This window comes from Phascolarctos cinereus, unplaced genomic scaffold (genome assembly GCF_003287225.1).
Source record: "Phascolarctos cinereus isolate Bilbo 61053 unplaced genomic scaffold, phaCin_HiC Scaffold_3;HRSCAF=262, whole genome shotgun sequence".
Lineage (NCBI taxonomy): Eukaryota > Metazoa > Chordata > Mammalia > Diprotodontia > Phascolarctidae > Phascolarctos > Phascolarctos cinereus.
The window spans coordinates 76,917,559-76,936,970 of NW_027555736.1; the positions used below are offsets into that span (position 1 = coordinate 76,917,559).

General features: G+C 39.4%; 1 protein-coding gene across 1 annotated transcript in view; it reads right to left on the minus strand.

Annotated features, from left to right (window-relative positions):
• Positions 1-18,876: 18,876 nt before the first annotated feature.
• LOC110204149 (cytochrome P450 2C18-like) overlaps positions 18,877-19,412 on the minus strand; it is a 32,261-nt gene continuing 31,725 nt past the window's right edge. The window contains exon 9 of the mRNA XM_078151607.1: positions 18,877-18,987. Coding sequence (XP_078007733.1) covers positions 18,877-18,987 — 111 coding nt within the window. The remainder of the gene's footprint in view (positions 18,988-19,412) is intronic.

Genomic DNA, 19,412 nt, shown 5'->3' on the forward strand with positions numbered 1-19,412 from the left:
AGAAAGACAGGAACAGCAGTGTAGCAACCCAGCAAACCTCTCTCCCAGTGCCTCAGCAAAAATAAGGGAACCAGCACTACAAAGGGCCCCAGGTGGATAAACACTCTGCAGCACCCATGTAAAAGGAGCTGAAGAAACTAAAGGAAAGGAAAAGCATGCTAGGTAGAACTGCCTGAGAGTTCCAGCCTTGCTGATTCCAGCCCAACACGAGGTAAGCTGCCAGAAACCTACGGACTCCAATTGGCAACATAAGAGGCCACAGTACGCAAAGCCAGTGACCAAGACCTAGGCTCCCAACACAAGAAGCTAGAGTCAGTGCCCTCTGTTCCTCAGCAGGAGAGCTCAATCTTTTAAAGGCCAGGGAATAAAGAAACCATGAGTAAAAAAAAAAAAAACATACCATAGATTCATATTACGAGAAGAGTGGAGATCAAGACAGAAATTCTGAAGAGGACAACATTGTCAACAAACCCCCATCTGCATCATCAAAAGGGAATATGAACTGGTCTGAAGCACAAAAAACCTTCTTAGAAGAGCTGAAGAAGGATTTTAAAAGTCTAATGAGAGAGATAGAAGAGTCTTTAAAAAATACAGTTGGCCAATTGGAAAAAAAAGTACACTCAAGAAAACAAATTCCTTAAAAATACAATTGGCCAATTGAAGAAGGAAGTACAAAAGCTGACAGAAGAAAACAGTGTCTTAAAAACTAGAATTGGAGGGAGTCAAGATGGCAGAGTGAAAAGGTAGTCTCTCTCACTCTCCATATCAACCTCTGAAAACCCAGAAAATATCACCCCAGAAAAAAAATCCTGGAACACCTGAACTAGAAGAAAGACATGGAGCAGCAATGCAGCAGCCCAGCAAATGGGTCTCCCAGGGCCTCAGCAAAAATAAGGGAGGTAGAACTACAAGGGGCCCCAGGCGGGCAAGTACCCTGCAGCATTCATTTGAAAGGAGGTGAAGAAAACAACCTAAAGGCTTCCTAAATCCCCGGCCTTGCTGATTCCAACCCAACACCAGGTGAGCTGTAGGAGCCCTGAAGTCTCCAATTGTGAAGAAATCCTGAAGCCCAGGTGGTAGAGCAGGCAAACACCAACACCTGGACCTCCAAGTGCCTCAGTGAGGGCAGGTCCGGGGGTGGGGGGGAACTGGTGGAAACCAGCTCAGAACACCACCAGGAGGCACTCCACTGCAAAGGAATCTCCCTGTGCATTAGCAGAAATGAAGAAGACAACACTGCAGACAGTCCCAGGCAGATAAACACCATGCAGCACCCATTTAAAAGGAGCTGAAGAAAGCTAAAGGAAAGGAAAAGCAGGCAACCTAGAATTGCCTGAAAGTTCCAGCCTTGCTGATTCCATCCCAACACGAGGTAAGCTGCCAGAACCATACAGCCTCCCATTCCCAGCATGAGAGGCCCCAGCAGGCAAAGCCAGTGACCAAGACCTAGGCTCCCAACACAAGAAGTTTGGGTCAATACCCTCTGTTCCCCAGCAGGAGAACTCAATCTCTTTAAAGGACAGGGAATAAAGAAACACCATGAGTAAAAAGACAAGTACCATAGATTCATATTATGAGAAGAGTGGAGATCAAGACAGAAATTCTGAAGAGGACAACATTGTCAACAAACCCACATCTGCAACAACAAAAGGGAATATGAACTGGTCTGAAGCCCAAAAAGCCTTCTTAGAAGAGCTCAAGAAGGATTTTAATAGTCAAATGAGAGAGGTAAAAGAGTCCTTCAAAAATACAATTGGCCAATTGTAAAAAAATACACTGAAGAAAACAAATCTCTAAAAAACACAATTGGCCAATTGAAGAAGGAAGTACAAAAACTAACAGAAGAAAACAATCTGTTAAAAACTAGAATTGGACAAATAGAAACTAATGTCTCTATGACAGAACAAGAATCATTCAAACAGAAATAAAAAAATGAAAAAATAAATGAAAATGTAAAATACCTCATCAGCAAAACAACCGACCTGGAAAATCGACTCAGGAGAGACAGTTTAAAAATTATTGGACTACCTGAAGATCTTGATGAAGAAAAGAGCCTGGACAGTATCTTTCAGGAAATCATAAAGGAAAACTGCCCTGAAGTCCTGGAACCAGAAGCGAAAATAACCATAGAAAGAACCCACTGATCACCACCTGAAAGAGATCCCAAATTGACAACGCCAAGAAATATAATAGCAAAATTCCAAAATTACCAGATGAAGGAAAAGGTGCTGCAAACAGCCAGAAGGAAATAATTTAAATATCATGGAACCACAGTCAGTATTACGCAGGACCTTGCAGCTTCTACATTAAAAGACCACAGGGTGTGGAACATATTCCTTAAGCTTGGATTGCAGCCAAGGATCAATTACCCAGCAAAAATGAGCATCATTTTTCAAGGGAGGAGATGGATATTCAATGAAAAAGGAGACTTCCAAACTTTCCTTGTAAAAAGACCAGAGCTCAACAAAAAATTTGACCTTCAAATACAGGACTCAAGAAAGACACAAAAAAGGTAAACGGGACAGAAAGATACAATATGTTGTTAATAAAGGTTGGGGGGGGAAGATTTATACCACTACAAGGGAATATGACACTTGGAACTCTTGAGAACTGTATTGTTATTACATCATGTTAAAGGAGTATACATAAAGAGGGTGGATACTAGTTGACTCTGAGGTAATGATAAAAAAAATTTAATCAAGTGGGTTAAATGGATTCAAATAAGTGGATTAATCTTATCTTAGAAAATGTACTGAGAAAGGAGGAGGCAGAGAAGGGTTAATTACATTACAGAAAAAGGCACAAAATTCTACTACAGCAGAGGGAAAAAAGGAAGGGTGGTGGGCATTGTTTGAACCTTACTCTCATGGTGTACTTACTCTGTGGTAGTTTCCAGACTTCTCAACCCAAGAACACCAAAGACAACTTAGAAAGTCAGTGGGAAAAGTCTGTTTCTGTGGTGAGAGAGGAGCTACGTCTCAGAGACAGTTCCAGAGCTCAGAGTGTGGGTGCCAGGGCGGTGGCTGTGTCCTGAGCCTCAGGCCCACAGACCGAGAGGGAATCAAGTGGCTGATCAGAGGGGGATTGCAGGGATCTCTTTGCTGGTGCTGAGGCTAGAATCTCTTGCTTTGCCCATGCTTGGGTCTGGGTCACAGTTCTGGGTGGTTATCCTAGTGTGAGGAGAAGCGCTGGCATGGTGGAGCTTGTAGTGGCTGTGAGAGGAAACCTTCCTCACAGTTCCAGGACAGAAAGGAGTGCTCGTGGTCACTAATAGAGCACAGCACATGGCAGGAAAGAAGTAAACACTTTGCCCCTTATCATAACAACTTACAATAACTGAAAATTTACAGGTTCCTACAGGCATCTCTGAAAACAGCTGTATAAACCCCCGAAGCTTGGGACAGTACATCCTCCCCATTGGAAGCAGACTGTTACCTTAACAAAGCATTTAAAACTCAAATAATTGAAGGAGATCCCCAAAGGAATACTCCTAGAAATATTGCAGCCAAATTCCAGAGTTCCCAGGTCAAGAAGAAAATATTACAACCTGCCAGAAAGAAACAATTCAAGTATTGTGGAAACACAATCAGGATAACACAAGATTTGGCAGCTTCTACATTAAGGGACCTCAGTGCATGGAATATAATATTCCAGAGGGCAAAGGAGATAGGATTACAACCAAGAATCACCTACCCAGCAAAACTGAGTATAATCTTTCAGAGGGAAAAAATGGTTATTCAGTGAAATAGAGGATTTTCAAGTATTCTTGATGAAAAGACCAGAGCTGAATAGAAAACTTGGCTTTCAAATACAAGACTCAAGTGGAATATGAAGAGGTAAACAGGAAAGAGAAATCATAAGAGGCTTATTAAGGTTGAACTCTTTACATTCCTGCATGGAAAGATGATATTTATAGCTCATGAGACCTTTGTTAATATTAGGGTAGTTGGAGGGAGAAAAATTACATGTATGTAGATAGACAGACAGAGAGATAGGTAGGTAGATAGATAGATAGATAGATAGATAGATAGATAGATAGATAGAGGCATGGGAGAGTTGAAGATTAAGGAGTCATATCTGGAGAACAAAATTAAGGGATGAGAGGGGATAAGAAAGGGAAAGGTAGAACAGGGTATTATCTCACCAAAAAAGAGAAAAGAAAAGGCTGTTACAGTGGAGGGGAAACAGGGGAAGGTGAGAGGGAATGAGTGAATCTTATTCTCACAGGATTTGGCTGAAGGAGGGAATAACATACACATTCAACTGGGCATGGAAATCTGTCTTACCATACAGGAAAATGGGGGGGGAGGGACAAGAGAAAAGGGGGATTATAGAGAGGAGGGCAGGCTGGGAAAAAGGGTAATCAGAAGAAATACTTCTGAAGAGGGACAGGGTCGAAAGAAAGAATAGAATAAATGAGGGGAAGAATAAGATTAAGGGAAATAGAGTTAGTTTTTCACAACATGTCTACTATGGAAGTGTTTTGCATAACTACATATGTGTAACCTATATTGAGTTGCTTGCTTTTTCAATGAGGGTGGGTGGGGAGGGAGGAAGGGAGAAAATTTGGAACCCAAAGTTTTAAAAACACGTTTTAAAAAAAAGTTTTCACATGAACCTGGGAAATAAAAAATACAGGAAATGGGGTACAGAAGTATATCCTGTCCTACAGGAAAATAGAAGAGGAAGGGGATAAGAGAAGAGGGGGTAGAGATAGAAGGGAGGGCAGACTAGGGGAAGGAGTATTCAGAATCCATGCCATCTTGGGGTGTGGGGAGGGGCAAGATGGGGTGAAAATTTGGAACTCAAAATCTTGTGGAAGTAAATGTTGAAAACTAATATAAATAAGTTAATATTGAAAAAAGAGAAAAAACTCTACCCAGTCACTTTTAGCCTTATTACCTCCAGAGATTTGAAGCAATCACAATTGGCATGATATGAGTTGAAAGGAATTCACTCACCCTAGTGAATGACCTAGTAATAGAGGGCTAGCCTTGAAATCAGAGACATCTAGGTTCAAATTCTGCCTGGACAGATAATAGCTAGATAACCATAGGCAAGTTATTTAATCTGTCAGTTGCCCCACAACTGTCTAAGACTATAAAATACAGATGAGAGTCCAAACTCTATTAGTGAAGGGACTTTCCACTCTCAAAGTATACATACACACACACACACACACACACACACACACACACATCAATGAAATCATAGGTCAAGACTAAGTAAAGCAAAAGATTGGGATCAGAGAATAGCAGCTTAAGCAAAAGCAAAGTTATTCAAAAGATGACTGACATAAATCTAAAAGTAAATAAAATTCCATTAACTAAAAGTGAATGAAATGAATTAAATGTAAGTCTACTGGCTGGTCTGGATGACTCTGTGGAATTTAAATCTCAAAAGAGCAAGATAGTTCCTGGTGCTATGTTCTGAAAGAACTAAGACTCCTCTCTAATCCAAATAGCCAAAGCCTGGTAGCAACTACAATTCATCAGAGACAGTAGCAAAAGACTTGCCAAGAACATCACACTGACAACCAGCAGATGGCAACAGTGGAAATACTGGTCCAGTAGTATAGCTCAGCAATCAACTCAGCATAGCTTACCTGCCACTCAATAATATTATCTGAAAAGCATATAATAGCAGGGGCTATGTGAAGGAAGCTACAAGTGGCAGTGATGGAGATGGAGATAGGTTTCACCCAAGAAAATGAGTTGCCTTGGTGTGCATATGTGTGTGTATCTGTATAGATAGATAGATAGATAACAGAGAGAGAGAGAGAGAGAGAGAGAGAGAGAGAGAGAGAGAGAAAGAGAGAGAGAGAGAGAGAGAGTGAGATACAGATAAACAGACAGATAGAGATAAATGGATAAATAGTTAGGTAGACAGACAGACAAATTTTCCTTAAATGTGAGCTCTCTCTCACCTCTCTTTTTGGCCAGCATTAGGTCATGAAATAAGGTACCCCTCGATTGTTGGCTAGGGGGAAAGGAATTTTCCTTGTAAATTATATTACTATTGTTAAACTAAATGTCTTTTGCTTTGAATTGATGTAGTTGCCTTGCTATCTTCTCACCAGGATGTTCCAGTTGTCATCCTTCCCTTCACTCATCCTTCACTCTCCCACTCCCACCTCTGGCTTCCCAGCTCCCCTTTAATATATTGTCCCACACCTTGAGAACAAGGACCTTCTTGCTTAGTATCTGAAACATAGTGAGCATTATATAAATATTTCATCTAGTTTATCTATTTGTCTCTTTTCTTCTGGTTAATCTGGCAAGAGAAACCTATGTGGAGCCCTCAAGGCACACTAATTTCTTGAGGCTTTTTCAGGATATCTACCAGGGCACTGGGTGCTTTTCTTCTAGCATCTACTTAGTGTCTGGTGCTTTTCAATTTCTTCAGTTCTTGGAGCACCTGGGTGGTGCAGTGCATAGAACTCCAGCCTTGGAGTCAGGAGGACCTGACTTCAAATTCACCCTCAGACACTTGACACTTACTAGCTGTGGGACCCTGGGCAAGTCCCTTGACCCTAATTGCCTCACCAAAAAGCAAAAAAAAAAATTCTTCACTTCTTTTACTGCATTTAAAAAAAACCACACACTAGCATTTTGCTTTATTCATTTTCTGGTTGATACTTCCTTATCTGTAATGTGGATTAATAGTTGTTCTTCTCATTGATTTTTTGTCTTTCTTGATTTTTGAGAGGTAAGGGAAAAACCTGGCTCCTTTTGGGTCCTCCCTCTGCCATCATTGTCAGAGAATACACTTGTATCATTTCAACCCCATCTGTCATTACCACCCACTAAAACAACTCCACTTCAATCTGGCCACTCAGTTTGCCATCATCCCCCACACCTACCTGTCTATTCAAAGTCCTGAAATACTCTTTCCCATTCAGATTGCCAGTTTGTCTGCCAGATCAAAACTTAGCTCTTCTAGAAGAATATTTTATATGCAACTCTTCCTGATTCTATTGTGCTTTGTTGTTCCTAAACCATTGCTGATGTCCTCAATTTATTGTCTACTATTTTGCCCTTGCTGATGTAGTGCTAGAATCATAGGCTCCTAGGTCTTACATCCAGAACAATCCTTAGATGTCATCAATTCCAACCTCCTCATTTTACAGATAAGAAAACTGAGGCATAGAGAAGTAACTGACTTGTCCAGGGTCAAAGAGCTAATAAACATTGGAGATGGGATGTAAACATAAATCTTCCTGACTCCACATCCTGTTCTTTCAGCACTGGGCCATGCTACTCATCTTATAATTATTCAGTCCCCTTCAAGTATTTCCTTCTTCTAAATAGCTAATAAACTCTTTCATGACAAGGACCAACTGGCTCTCAGCTCCTCACAAAATTCCCTGAAGACACTTGTTTTAAGAAATTCTCATTTCCTTTTATTTACTTGAGAACAGCCCCCAATACAGGAATCAAATGACTCACAAGAAATGAACGGCAGCCCCATTCCTCTCAGTGTACCTGCTCCATTTTTAAAAGGAAACTGTCAATCAAATCCTCAGGGTTATTGGGATCCAGGGCTTCTTGGTGCTCTTTCACTTTCCCCAAGAAAAATTATGCAACATTTGACAGTTCTTAAATAATTTGTGATGAGATTCTGGGAGATATGTTGCCCAAGCTAGGAAGAGATTGTAGATCTATAAAAAAGAAACAATGGAACATTTCTTTTTCAGTAGATATGAGATCATTCTCTAACCTTTGATTCAGAAGAGAAGATTGTGACTAGGTAAGGAAAAGTTGCCAGGGCAAATCCCATATGAAAAAAAAGTGACATATCTTCATTCATCCTCTTCACTTGCCTGCAAACAACCCTGAAATCATTTTAATATTCCTCCCCTTGTGTGCAGCCATTGTCCATCTGAACTTTCATTTTCAATGATTAATTACCCCTGAAAGGTTTCCTGTCTACCATTTTCTCAGAGCTCTGCTTTCTACTTTCCAGTGGGGCAGCTGACACCTGCTAACCCTATCCAGGCTCAATTGTCCATGGCCAAGTCACCAAATGGTATGGCATCTGAATTTTTGAAGAAGTTGAATGAATCACAGGAAGAAATAGATAATAAAATTATACTAGTGGGGAACCTCAATTTTCCCCTCTCAGAGCTAGATAAATATAACCAAAATGAGCCAATGCGGCTACAAGTGAATCACAATGTGGACTAGTATTCTGTCTAGTACCTCCTTTCTTTAATATATGCTATGCTCATTAGGATAATTTCCTTGAAAATGGTCTCCCAAAACACATTGCCACCAAAAGCCAGAAATGAAACCAATAGGACATACTAAGCCTCACTTACCATGTATAAGGATTTGGGGATATTCTTAGTATCCAACTACAATATATTACCAATAACTGGAAGAGGAACAGGGCCAGGAGGGAATATTCCTCTTCCAAGTTCCTTCCTCCATGCTAAAATAAGAAGCAAGCATGAGATACAGAATACCAGGCCAAAAGCAGTCACCATAGATGGATCTATTGAAATTCTTCCTTGCTATTACTGATATGGGAGGCTGAGAATCCAATGCCTGTATGAATTGTAAACACAAAACTAATGAGTCAATGATGACCTTTTTTGAAAAAACAGGGTTTTACTTCTAATGAACTCTGACATGCTAATAAAGATAAAAAAGGTACGCTCACTTCTCAGTTGATAAATGGTCAATGGATAGAGACGGGCAATTTTCAAAGGAAAAAATCCGAAGTAACTATAACCATTTTTAAAAAATGCTCCAAATCCCTAGTAGAGAAATGCAAATTAGAGTAATTCTGAGGATTCACTTTACATTTATCAGATTGGCAAAGCTGACAAGACAGGAAAATGAAAAATGTTCCAAGAACTTCAGGAAAACAAGCACATTAATAGACTATTGGTAAAGCTATGAATTGGTCCCACCATTCTGGAAAGCAATTTGTTTCTTCTTCTTTATTTAATTTTTAATTTGTGGGATAAAACAAGCATTTCTATAACATGACATAATAAAAAAAGATGATTGCACATGAACTGCAAATCTATTATGTACAACTTGCTATTTCTTTTAAATGCATAATAAAGTTATCATGTAAATATTGCTGTTCCCCTTTTTTTCTTCCCTCCCACCTGCCCCCACCCTGGAGATGGCTACCATTAGATGCAAATATGTGTATGTACATATCTATCTATCTATCTATCTATCTATCTATCTATCTATCTATATCTATATCTATATCTATATGTATATATATATATGTGTGTGTGTGTGTGTGTGTGTGTGTGTGTGTGTGTGTGTGTGTGTATGTATATAGACATATGTAAAATCATCCCATACATACTTCTATTTATCACTTCTTTCCTGGATGCAAGCAGCATCTTTCTTCATATGTCCTTTGTAGTTAATTTTTACTTAAAATTACTTTTTCATTTAAAGTTGTTCCAAAAATAACATTGCTGTTACTATATACAATGTTCTGCTCACTTCACTCTTCAATATTTTGTGCAAATTTATCCATGTTTTCCTAAGATCATTGAGGTCATCACTTCTTATACTATGGTAGTATTCCATCAAGATCATATACCACAACTTGTTCAGCTATTCCCCAATAGATGGACATCCTTGCAACTTCCACTTTTTTGCCACCACAAAGAGAGGTGCTATAAATATTTTAGAATGTATAAGTTCTTTTTCTTTTTCCCTAATCATCTTTGGAAACAGACTTAGTAGTGGTATTGCTTGGTCAAAAGATATAGGCAACTTAATAACTCTTTGGGCATAATTCCAGGTTGCTCTCCAAAATGGTTAAATCAGTACATAATTCCACCAACAAGCAATTAGTGTCCCAATTTTTCCACATCCCCTACAACTTTTGTTGCTTTCTCCTTCAATCATTTTAACTAATTTGATAGTTGCAAAATAATATCTCAAGGTTGTTTTAATTTGCATTTCTCTAATCACTAAAAATTTAGAGCATTTTTGTATGACTATAAATTGTTTTGATTTCTTCATTGAAAAACTGCATGACTATTTATCAATTGGGGAATGACTCAAAATCTTATAGATATTACAAAGTTCTCTATATATTTGAGATATGAGACCTTTATCTGAGAAACTTTTTATAAAATTTTCCCCAATTTTCTGCTTTCCTTCAGATCTTGTTTACATTTCTTTTATTTGTACAAAATCTTTTAATTTAATGTAACAAAAATTATCCATTTATACCTCACTCTTTTCTCTCTTTTATTCATAAATTGTTTTCTTATCCATAAGACTGATAAGTAATATGTTCCACGTTCTTGATAAGTAATATGTTCCATGTTCTTCAAATTTTCTTGTAATATCTCTTTTTATATCTAGGTCATGTATCAATTTTGACCTCATTTTGGTAACTGGTGTAAGATATTGGTGTATGTGCAGGTTCACTAGGAACCCTGCCCACTTCTATCGGCATTATGATAAAATTTGCCCCTTGAATGGAAGATGATTTGAATGCATGAATTCATTCCAGGCAGACTCTGCCCTATACCCTAACATTTTGGGGTTTCTAGAAATCCCAAATCATGTCGTTTTGGTGGCCCATTATGGCAACCTGTCTGATCCCCTCAAGTCCTTCTCCAGTCAAGAGCAGAAGGTATGTGAGCCTCCTCTCTCTCTATTCCTTTCTCGCTCTGCAGTTGGATATGCTCTCCAAGCACCTACTTGGAGGTGCTTTTGAGCCTGTCTCAGGCTCCAGTGGGTCAGACAGTTCAGTTTAAGGTTTTCTCAGACCCAGAGAGACCTTCCACAACACAGGGGACAACCTATCTGGAAGCATATGCCCAATTCTCTCAATTCTCTAGGACACTGGGGAATTGACTGACTGCAGGTGTTTTTGGTTTCCTGAGGCAAAGAAATGAGCAAATCTCCCTCTACACCCTGGGATCCTACTTCTCTTTTGGCTTCATGAAGGGATTCCCAGTTCCCACACCTGTGACTACAAGATCCCCCTTCTCTTCTGGCCTGAAGGCCACCAGATTCTCAACTTCACAGCCAGACTAAGCAGGACTTTCCCAAGATTTGCCCCTAGGTTATCTTTTACAGAACTGGAAAAATCTCAGTTTCGAACATCCTGAAAAGGAATGCCTTGTGCCTGGCCTGAACATGATCTAGAGGACTAAGAAAAATCATCTGATCTGCGCAGGGGATTTCCAATAAGCCTCTCTGAGCTTTTGGATATTCCCTGTCATTATGTGTATCACCCTGCCTGTTTGTGATGTTAATCTGGTCTTTGTTTGTCACTGTGTGGTATGAGTGAGTGTCTATGTGTACTCTGATATCCTGTAAGGTTTAAAATGTAGCTAGCCAGCAAGAGAGGCCTCTAAGAACTAAAGTTGCTTGGAATGCCTCTTTCTCCCTCTCTCCCTTTTCTCTCCCTCCCTGATTGCAGCAGCCTCAGAGGAGTGGGGAATGAGACAAAGAAGGAGAAAGAAAAATTTAATTATTTAGGTTATATGATCGATAAAGCAAAAAGAGGAGGGTTAAGAGAAACATCAGATCAGGATTAGAAAGCAATAAGATATGTGCAGTTGTAAAGGGGCTTTAATCAAAGTCCACCAGACAGATAAGTAGATAGAAGGAAAGGCAAGAAAGTTTCCACATATAGGAATGAAAGAAGCATCGGTAGAAAGAAGGGTATAATGTATTTGCACAAACAGTGTGAACAGATGGTTTGAGAGTAAATGGTTTGAAAACTGTTGGAAAGAAAGAAGTTACTGATTAAAATCTCTCTCTCTCTCTCTCTCTCTCTCTCTCTCTCTCTCTCTCTCTCTCTCTCTCTCTCTCTCTCTCTCTCTCTCTCTCCATTCAAACTCTGGCCAAGTTCTGAATGTGGAAAAACAGTTAAGGGAAAAAGAAAGGGGGAACCTTTTCCCCTCACATCAAAAAAGGCAGATTGCCTAGTACTCAACCATTTCCTGCCTCAGATAAAGAGGAAAGGTTTTGTATAACATGACTTCAACTAGTCAGTCTCCTGCAAAATGGGAACAAATTTGGCTTACAAGATCTTAAAAAGAGACACCTTGAAAGTGAAGCCTTGAAGCTCTGCAGTACTTGATAGAAGGAGCTAGGTGCCAATTAGATCTTTTTCCAGAGGTCCCAAGTCACCTGTCTGGCAAGTTCAGTGTCCCACTCTAACTTTTTAAGGAGTAGAAATAGGAGTGAAGTTTATTTTAGTAAAAGTTCAAAAAAATTCTTAAGTTTCTTTCTGTAGTCCCAGCTCTTACCAGGCTAAGGCTGCAGTCAAAAGTTAAAACAGCTAAAAAATTCTTAGCAGATTATTGGGTTTTGAGATTGATCATTTGAAACACCTTCTTACAATCCAGGTCACCCGCTTCCCCCTTTCTCTTTCATTGAGGGAAGAGGGTGTCTCAGTTCTAGGATTGCAAACAGTTTCCCCTTTTCCTGTTAACCCCTCTCATCCCAGATTAGATTAAGAGCAGAGAATGCTGGAGAGTGATAGGGAATTTGGTCACCATTGAATTCACCCTCCCCCACCTGGTGAAAGGAAGGAGGAGGGAGGGGCAGCAGTTAGAGCAGAGAGCACCACTGGCAACAGCCCTGAGTCCCTGGGTACCCTGTAGCCTGCCTGGAAAGCCTGAAAGTATCACCCAGGTTCTGCGCATCCTGCTCATCCCCCCATCTACATATGCTTCCTGCATCTACGAGCATTGTCTGCAGCTGTGGGGAGAGAGGGAAGGAGGATGGGTCCAGGCAGAATGAGATAAGAAACCAGCCAGCCTCAGGACTTGTTAAGCAAACACAACTCTTTTAAAGTTGTCGTTTCAACATGTTAATGATGAGATGCAAATTTTCTGTGTAAAGTTATTTGGAAATGCATTCCACAATATCTAAATCACCTAATTGATAATAGGTTTCTTTTAAGTTTCAAACTGGTAAACTTTTCCATCAACTAGGTCAAGCAGCTTTTCTTAATTTGGATGTTATTAGAATATGAAATGAGAGTAACTAAAAAGGCAGTGGAGAAGTTGTTTCTCTGTGTGTGTGTGTGTGTGTGTGTGTGTGTGTGTGTGTGTGTGTGTGTGTGCGTGCGCATGTAAGGAGGGGAGAGGTGAAAGTCTTATCCGGATTGCTTCTGCCCATTCTTAGCAGTTCTCAGGGCTAGTCAAAAGGCACAGCCCACTGCAGGTCTAAGGGTAGATGGGGTGGATAGGCAGTCCCTTCGTAGGGGTCCCTACTGATCTCCCTTATTCTGTAAACTTGCCAAAGAGCTTGTTTGGGTTATTGAGTTCCTAAACAATGAACTTGGCTGGCTGAGAATTTGCAAGTATATCCCAAACAACTGGGTAAATTAGTACTTGGGCTTGTCATCTGCCTGCCAGTGTAGTCATGTGAATTATTATCCCATAGACTAAGGCTGGGATATATATTACAATTAATTACTGAAGTTAAATCAGAAACATCTTCAGTTTGGTTTGGGGAAAAGAATTTCAGCACAATCCATCTTATTAGATGGAGGCACTTTCTTTGTTTTTCCCCATTCTGATATCACTTTTAATTCTCCCTAAATCTAGGCCCTGCATATTGAACTTCTTTGCCAGATTTGTCTCCAGGATGTCAATTTCCAGATGATTGCTCAGGCTGCATACCAACCTTCACCCAAATCAAAGGCCCCTAACCCACTGGACCGGCCATTAGCCAGGTTTCAAAGTTAGCCCCCTTGACAGGACCAACTGAGGCAGAAACAGCTCTATGCCCCTTGCCAGCAGAAGCAGTTTCAGAAGCTGAGACCTTCACCCCTTACCTCAACAGATTTTGGATCCCATTTGTTTGGGGTGGAGTATGATGGGGTGATGGGACCTGGACCCCTAAAAGGAAAAGACCATGTCTAGGGAAGCAACCCAGTTCCTGAATTGTTCTATGCATCCCAGCAGCACAGATCATTGGCCCATGCCAGACTACTTGATCACCTAATTAGCTAATGATATTCCCTTCCTTGTTTCACTTGGTGCCACCCCAGACTACATACAACTCCTTAATCCCATCAAATCCTCTCACTGTCCTATTTGTATATAAGCATCGTCTTATCCCCGTTAAGCTGCAGGTTCACTAGGAACCCTGCCTGCTTCTATTGGTGTTACAATAAACTGTGCCTTAACTGGGGAAAAAGAAAATATTGGTCTATGCCCAATTTCTGCCATACTCCTTTTCAGTTTTCCCAACAATTTTTCCAAATAATGAATTCTTATCCCAAAATCTTAAGTCTTTACTCTTGTCAAATACAAAGTTACTTATTTGCTGCTGTAAATTGTATGTGTATTCTGTTTATTGATTTACTTTTCTATTGCTTAGTCACTACCAGATACTTTTGGTAATTACTGAATTATAATATAGTTTAAGAACTGGTATTCCTAAACCACTTTCCTTAGCATTTTTTTCATTAGTTCCTTTGATAACCTTGACTTTGTTCTTCCAAATGAATTTTGTTATTTTTTATAACTCAGTAAGTTTTTTTTTGTGTGGGGTTGGGGTGGGTGTGAATAATTTAATTGGGATGGCATTGAATATATAAATTAGCTTAGGTAAAATTGTCATTTTTATTATATTGGTCCAGCCCACCCATGAACAATTAATATTTCTCCAATTATTTAAATCTGATTTTATTTGTGAAAGGGGCTTTAAAATTTTTTTTTAGTAATTTTGTTTATATACTTCCTGGGTTTGTGTTTGGCAGTTATACTCCCAGGTATTTTATACTGTCTAGAGTTATTTTAAATGGGGTATATGTTGGAGTCAGTTTTGCTAAAATTGTTAATTGCTTCAACTAATTTTTTTTAGTTGTGTTTTTGGGATTTTCCAAGTATATGATCATATCATGTGTAAAAAGAGATAGTTTTATTACCTCATTCCCTATTCTGATTCCTTCTATTTCTTTTTCTTCTCTTCTTGATATTGCTATGATTTCCAATACAATATTGAATAATATTGGTGGTAGTGAGAATCCTTGTTTCACACCTGATCTTACTGGGAAGGCTTCTCACTTATTCCAATTACAAATAATGCTTGCTGATGGTTTAGATAAATGCTTTTATCAGTTTTCTGTTTTTGTTTTCTGGTTTAGGTATCAGTATCATATTTGTTTCACAAGGAGTTTGGTAGAATCCCTTCTTTGCTATTATTCCAAATAGTTTGCTCAGTTCTGGAACTAGTTATCTTTAAATGTTAATAAAATTCACTTGTAAATTCATTTGGTCCTGGTGTTTTTTTTCTTAAGAAGCTCATATATGGGCTGTTCAATTTATTTTCCTAAAATAGTTCTTTTTAGATACTCTATTTCCTCTTCTGCTAATCTAGGCTATTTATACTTTTGTAGATATTCTTCCATTTCACTTCAATTGTTAAATATATTGTCATAAAATTGAGTAAAATAACTCCTAATAATTGCTTTCATTTCATCTTCATTTAGTGATATATTTATCCTTTTCATTTTTAATGCTAGTGATATGATTTTCTTCTTTCTTCCTTAAAATCAAATTAACTTCCACAGAGCTGCACCAGGGAAGCAGAGCAGTCCTCAAAGAACTTTCACCTCATCTGACCCAGAATGAGAATCAGATGGCTGAGTAAGCAAAGATAGAAGGACCACCCTCACCCTGCTGTTTCCAGATGCTAGGTCTAGCAGGGCTGATAAGACATGATCCTGGGCTGTGGCCATGGGAAAGGAGGAGTGAGCTCACAACAAGTGTGTGAGGTACCAGTACAGCAGTGGAAAAGAGCATTTTCAGGACAGTGAGGCTCAGGGTCCTATCAATTTGGAACTATGCCCTGAAAGATGCTAAACTGTACATAGCCTTTGACCCAATGATACCACTACTAGGCCCATATCAGCAAAACATCAAAAAACAAGGGAAAGAAGCATATATACAAAAGTATTTATAGCACCTCTTTTTGTGTTAGCAAAGAATAAGAAGTTAAGGGGAAACTTACCAGTTGGAGAATGGCTGAATAAATTATGGTATATGAATGTAACAGAATACTATTGTGTCTGAAGAAATGATAGAAACGATTATTTCAATGCAACCTGGGAAATCTTGTAAGAACTGATACAGATTGAGCTCTGAACCCTTTGCCAAAGGGTTCACTAGACCTCTGTTTCCCCAAACACCATCTATAAAATTAGGGAAGGAGCTAGTTGATTGATTTCTAAAGTCCCTTCCTTGGTGCCATCAAGGAACTGATCATGGACTAGGGGAACACAAGTGTTACAAAATGATTTTAGATAAAGATGTTCTCCTGACTTCTAATCACAAAGGGGCAGTCCTTTTTCAGTGCTTGTTGGAAAGAGCAATGCTTTTGCCTTGCTTAAGTGATTCAGGGTCTTATGTGAATCTGCAAGAATGGAGAACAAGGAGAAAGGAGTTCCTGTGGTTATGATAAGGCAGGTAGGACTTAATGAAGGGGGACTCACTGAGAAGTCTTCAACTCCCTGGGTCAGGGGAATTTAGTGGAGCATTTCTAAGTTGGAGTCATAAGACGTGAGTTAAAGTTCTGAAACAGATAGTCGCTGCTCCTTTGTGGACCTCATTTTCTGCATCTGTAAAATGGCAACAATATTTGCACCAACTAACTTACAGATCTGTCCTGAGGAAAATACTTTGTTGCTATAGAAATATGTTATTATTAGACCATAGAAATATAAGGGATTTCAGATTTAGATCTGGGAGGAATCATACACAATAGTCATCAATTGCAACCACCTAATTTTAACTGAGCCCCAGAGAAGTTCAGTAATTTGCCCAAGATCAGACAGTTAATAAGAGGCAGAGCCATTAGCTGAACTCAGGTTCCCCGGACTTCAAACCTGATGACTTTCCACTCCAGCACCTAGAATGGGGTGACCACAGTGGACTATTCTCCCACAAGTAAATTGAAGCATATGCTATATGTGTGAATAGACCACTTCACCTGGCTCCTGGTGTAGAACTCTGGTTTAGTAAGCGCTCCTGAACTGAAGATGTCTGAGAACCTCAGCTGGCTTACTGCTTGCTTAGATATGAAGCTCAATTCTCTCTTTACAACTTCCATTCCTCTCCTCTGAATGAGATTCCATTTCTGGAATCCTGATCTTTTTACCCCACCCCACATTTGAACCAATAGGACAGACTGAGTAATTTATGATTAATCTGTGGCCTCTAACAGTGTAGAGACTGGGTAAAACAAACCCGAAAATGATCTCACAGCCAAGGGAGAAAGAGCAGGGGAAAGTGTTAGCACAAATAACACGCTAGGTTCCAAACTAGATTTGACACCTCCTATCCCAATAACTTCCTTATAATTTCCCAAACAACTACTGGAGTCCACAAGAGAGGCTGGAGAATGGGAAATATTTATCTAGTTAAAGATAATGGTCTTGAAAGAACACAGTGGATTTAAAAACACATTTAATTCCACCTAAGGAAATCTTCTGTTGTTGTTCAGTCCCAACTCTTTATGACCACACTTGAGGTTTTCTTGGCAAATATACTGGAGTAGTTTGCCATTTACTTCTCCAGCTCATTTTAAAATTGAGGAACTGAGGCAAACAGAATTAATTGAGTTGCCCAGGGTCACACAGGTAGTAAGTTTCTGAGGACAAATTTGAATTCAGGAAGACGAGTCTTTGTGATGCCCAGCCCACTGCTCTATAACAAACATAAAGCTATAATAACCAAAGTCTTTCTGGACATCCAGTAGACACATGCCCAAACATCACGTATGATATCTGTCAAACATAGAAAAATGATGGCAAGGGTCACATTAAGCACGATAAATATATGGATATAAAATTGTTACAAATGCATTTCCCACCTATTTTACCAAATCATGAAGAAACATGGGATTTGCATATTTAGCTACATAAAGTAAGGAAGACGGATGTAGTGGGGAAAGCATTCAATTGGTGCCAGGATGCCTGGATTCTGAAATTAGCAAATAATGTGGTCTGGGGCAGGTCATATCACTATTCTGGACCTCACTTTTTCTCATCTATAGAGTGAAAAGATTGGACCAGATGATTTGGTGAGAAGCTAGGAGATTTGTGATCTCTTCAAATGTTCATCCTTTCCTCAAATAAGATCAGAATCAGCTAAGATTTGCAATGTGGCTGGAGGTAGAACTCTTCCCTATGATCATCCCAATTTTATAGATAAGGAAACTGAAGCATACAGAGAAGTGACTTTCCCACAGTCATACAGCCAGTAAGTGTTTAGGGCTGGATTTCAACTCAGATCTTGTCAACTCCAGGTCCTACACTCTGTCCAAGGTACCACATCACTACCATCACATTGTAAGCAGTTAATCTGCTATATGAGTACAATATGTATATGTGTTGAAGTGCATAGCCTGAGGTATTTAAGAAGTAGAAAAGGGTTTCTAACATATTAGTGGTGGATGAATGCACAGAAGTGCACGATAAAAGCCCAGCTACCAAGAAGCTTAAGAACTAGTGAGGAGCACAGAACAGGATCAACTAACATTTCTGAAAGAATACACAACCTAAGATGGGTATATAATTCAGTCTTAAAATGTGAATCACAGATTGTAGTAAAGAGGTCACAAGGATATGGCATCTAAATTGTGATGTGAAGAGTGGGTAGGATTTTAATCAGTGCAGGTGAAGAAAAGAGAAGAAATATTCCAGGAACAGAGGAATTTTCTGGGAATGTTGGGGAAACTTAAGTCATGATTTTGGCAAAAGTCAGAGGGAGTCTTAGATTATTCTAGAAGAGAGTATTGGGCTAAAATCATACAGGGCTTTCATCGCAGTACAATGGAATGAATACAGCTTATCCATAACAAATGAGGAGAATCTAGAGCAGCTGGAAATAGTGGTGGTCCTTCATGCTTTTTAGAAAGGTAGAAAGCAGAGCTCATAGGAAGGGGGTACTTTGCCAAATTCACTGGCAACAGGGGAGGTGTCAATATCTTTGGGGTCAATGGGAAATTTCAAGGTAAAATTCTGTAAGGTGATAGTAAAAAACAGAAATAATTCCATCTGAGCCATGTTCTCCCCAACACATATCCGTGTTCCTGAAAGAGATAATACAAGGATTTGAAATTAGTAGACTTCTAAATCATCTAGACAACTTCTTCAGACTCATAGGTAGCCCACTAACACTCAGTGGCATTAGGCAAAAGAATGAATGCATTCCTTTCCTCTCTGATCCTTGACTCCTTTGAGGAGCCTATGCTCCCTGAACAGAAAAGGAAGACCCCTCCAATTATGCATTTTCTTAATCAATCCCCCCCTTCCCCCCCCCCCAGTCAAAGCAAGTCCTGCGATTTATATTCAGGAAAAAAATAGTCATTGCCCTAGGGAGAAAACAATCACTCATTTATGATCCAAGGACTAAGTTTATGGCTACCCAGAGAGGAAATGTGGCA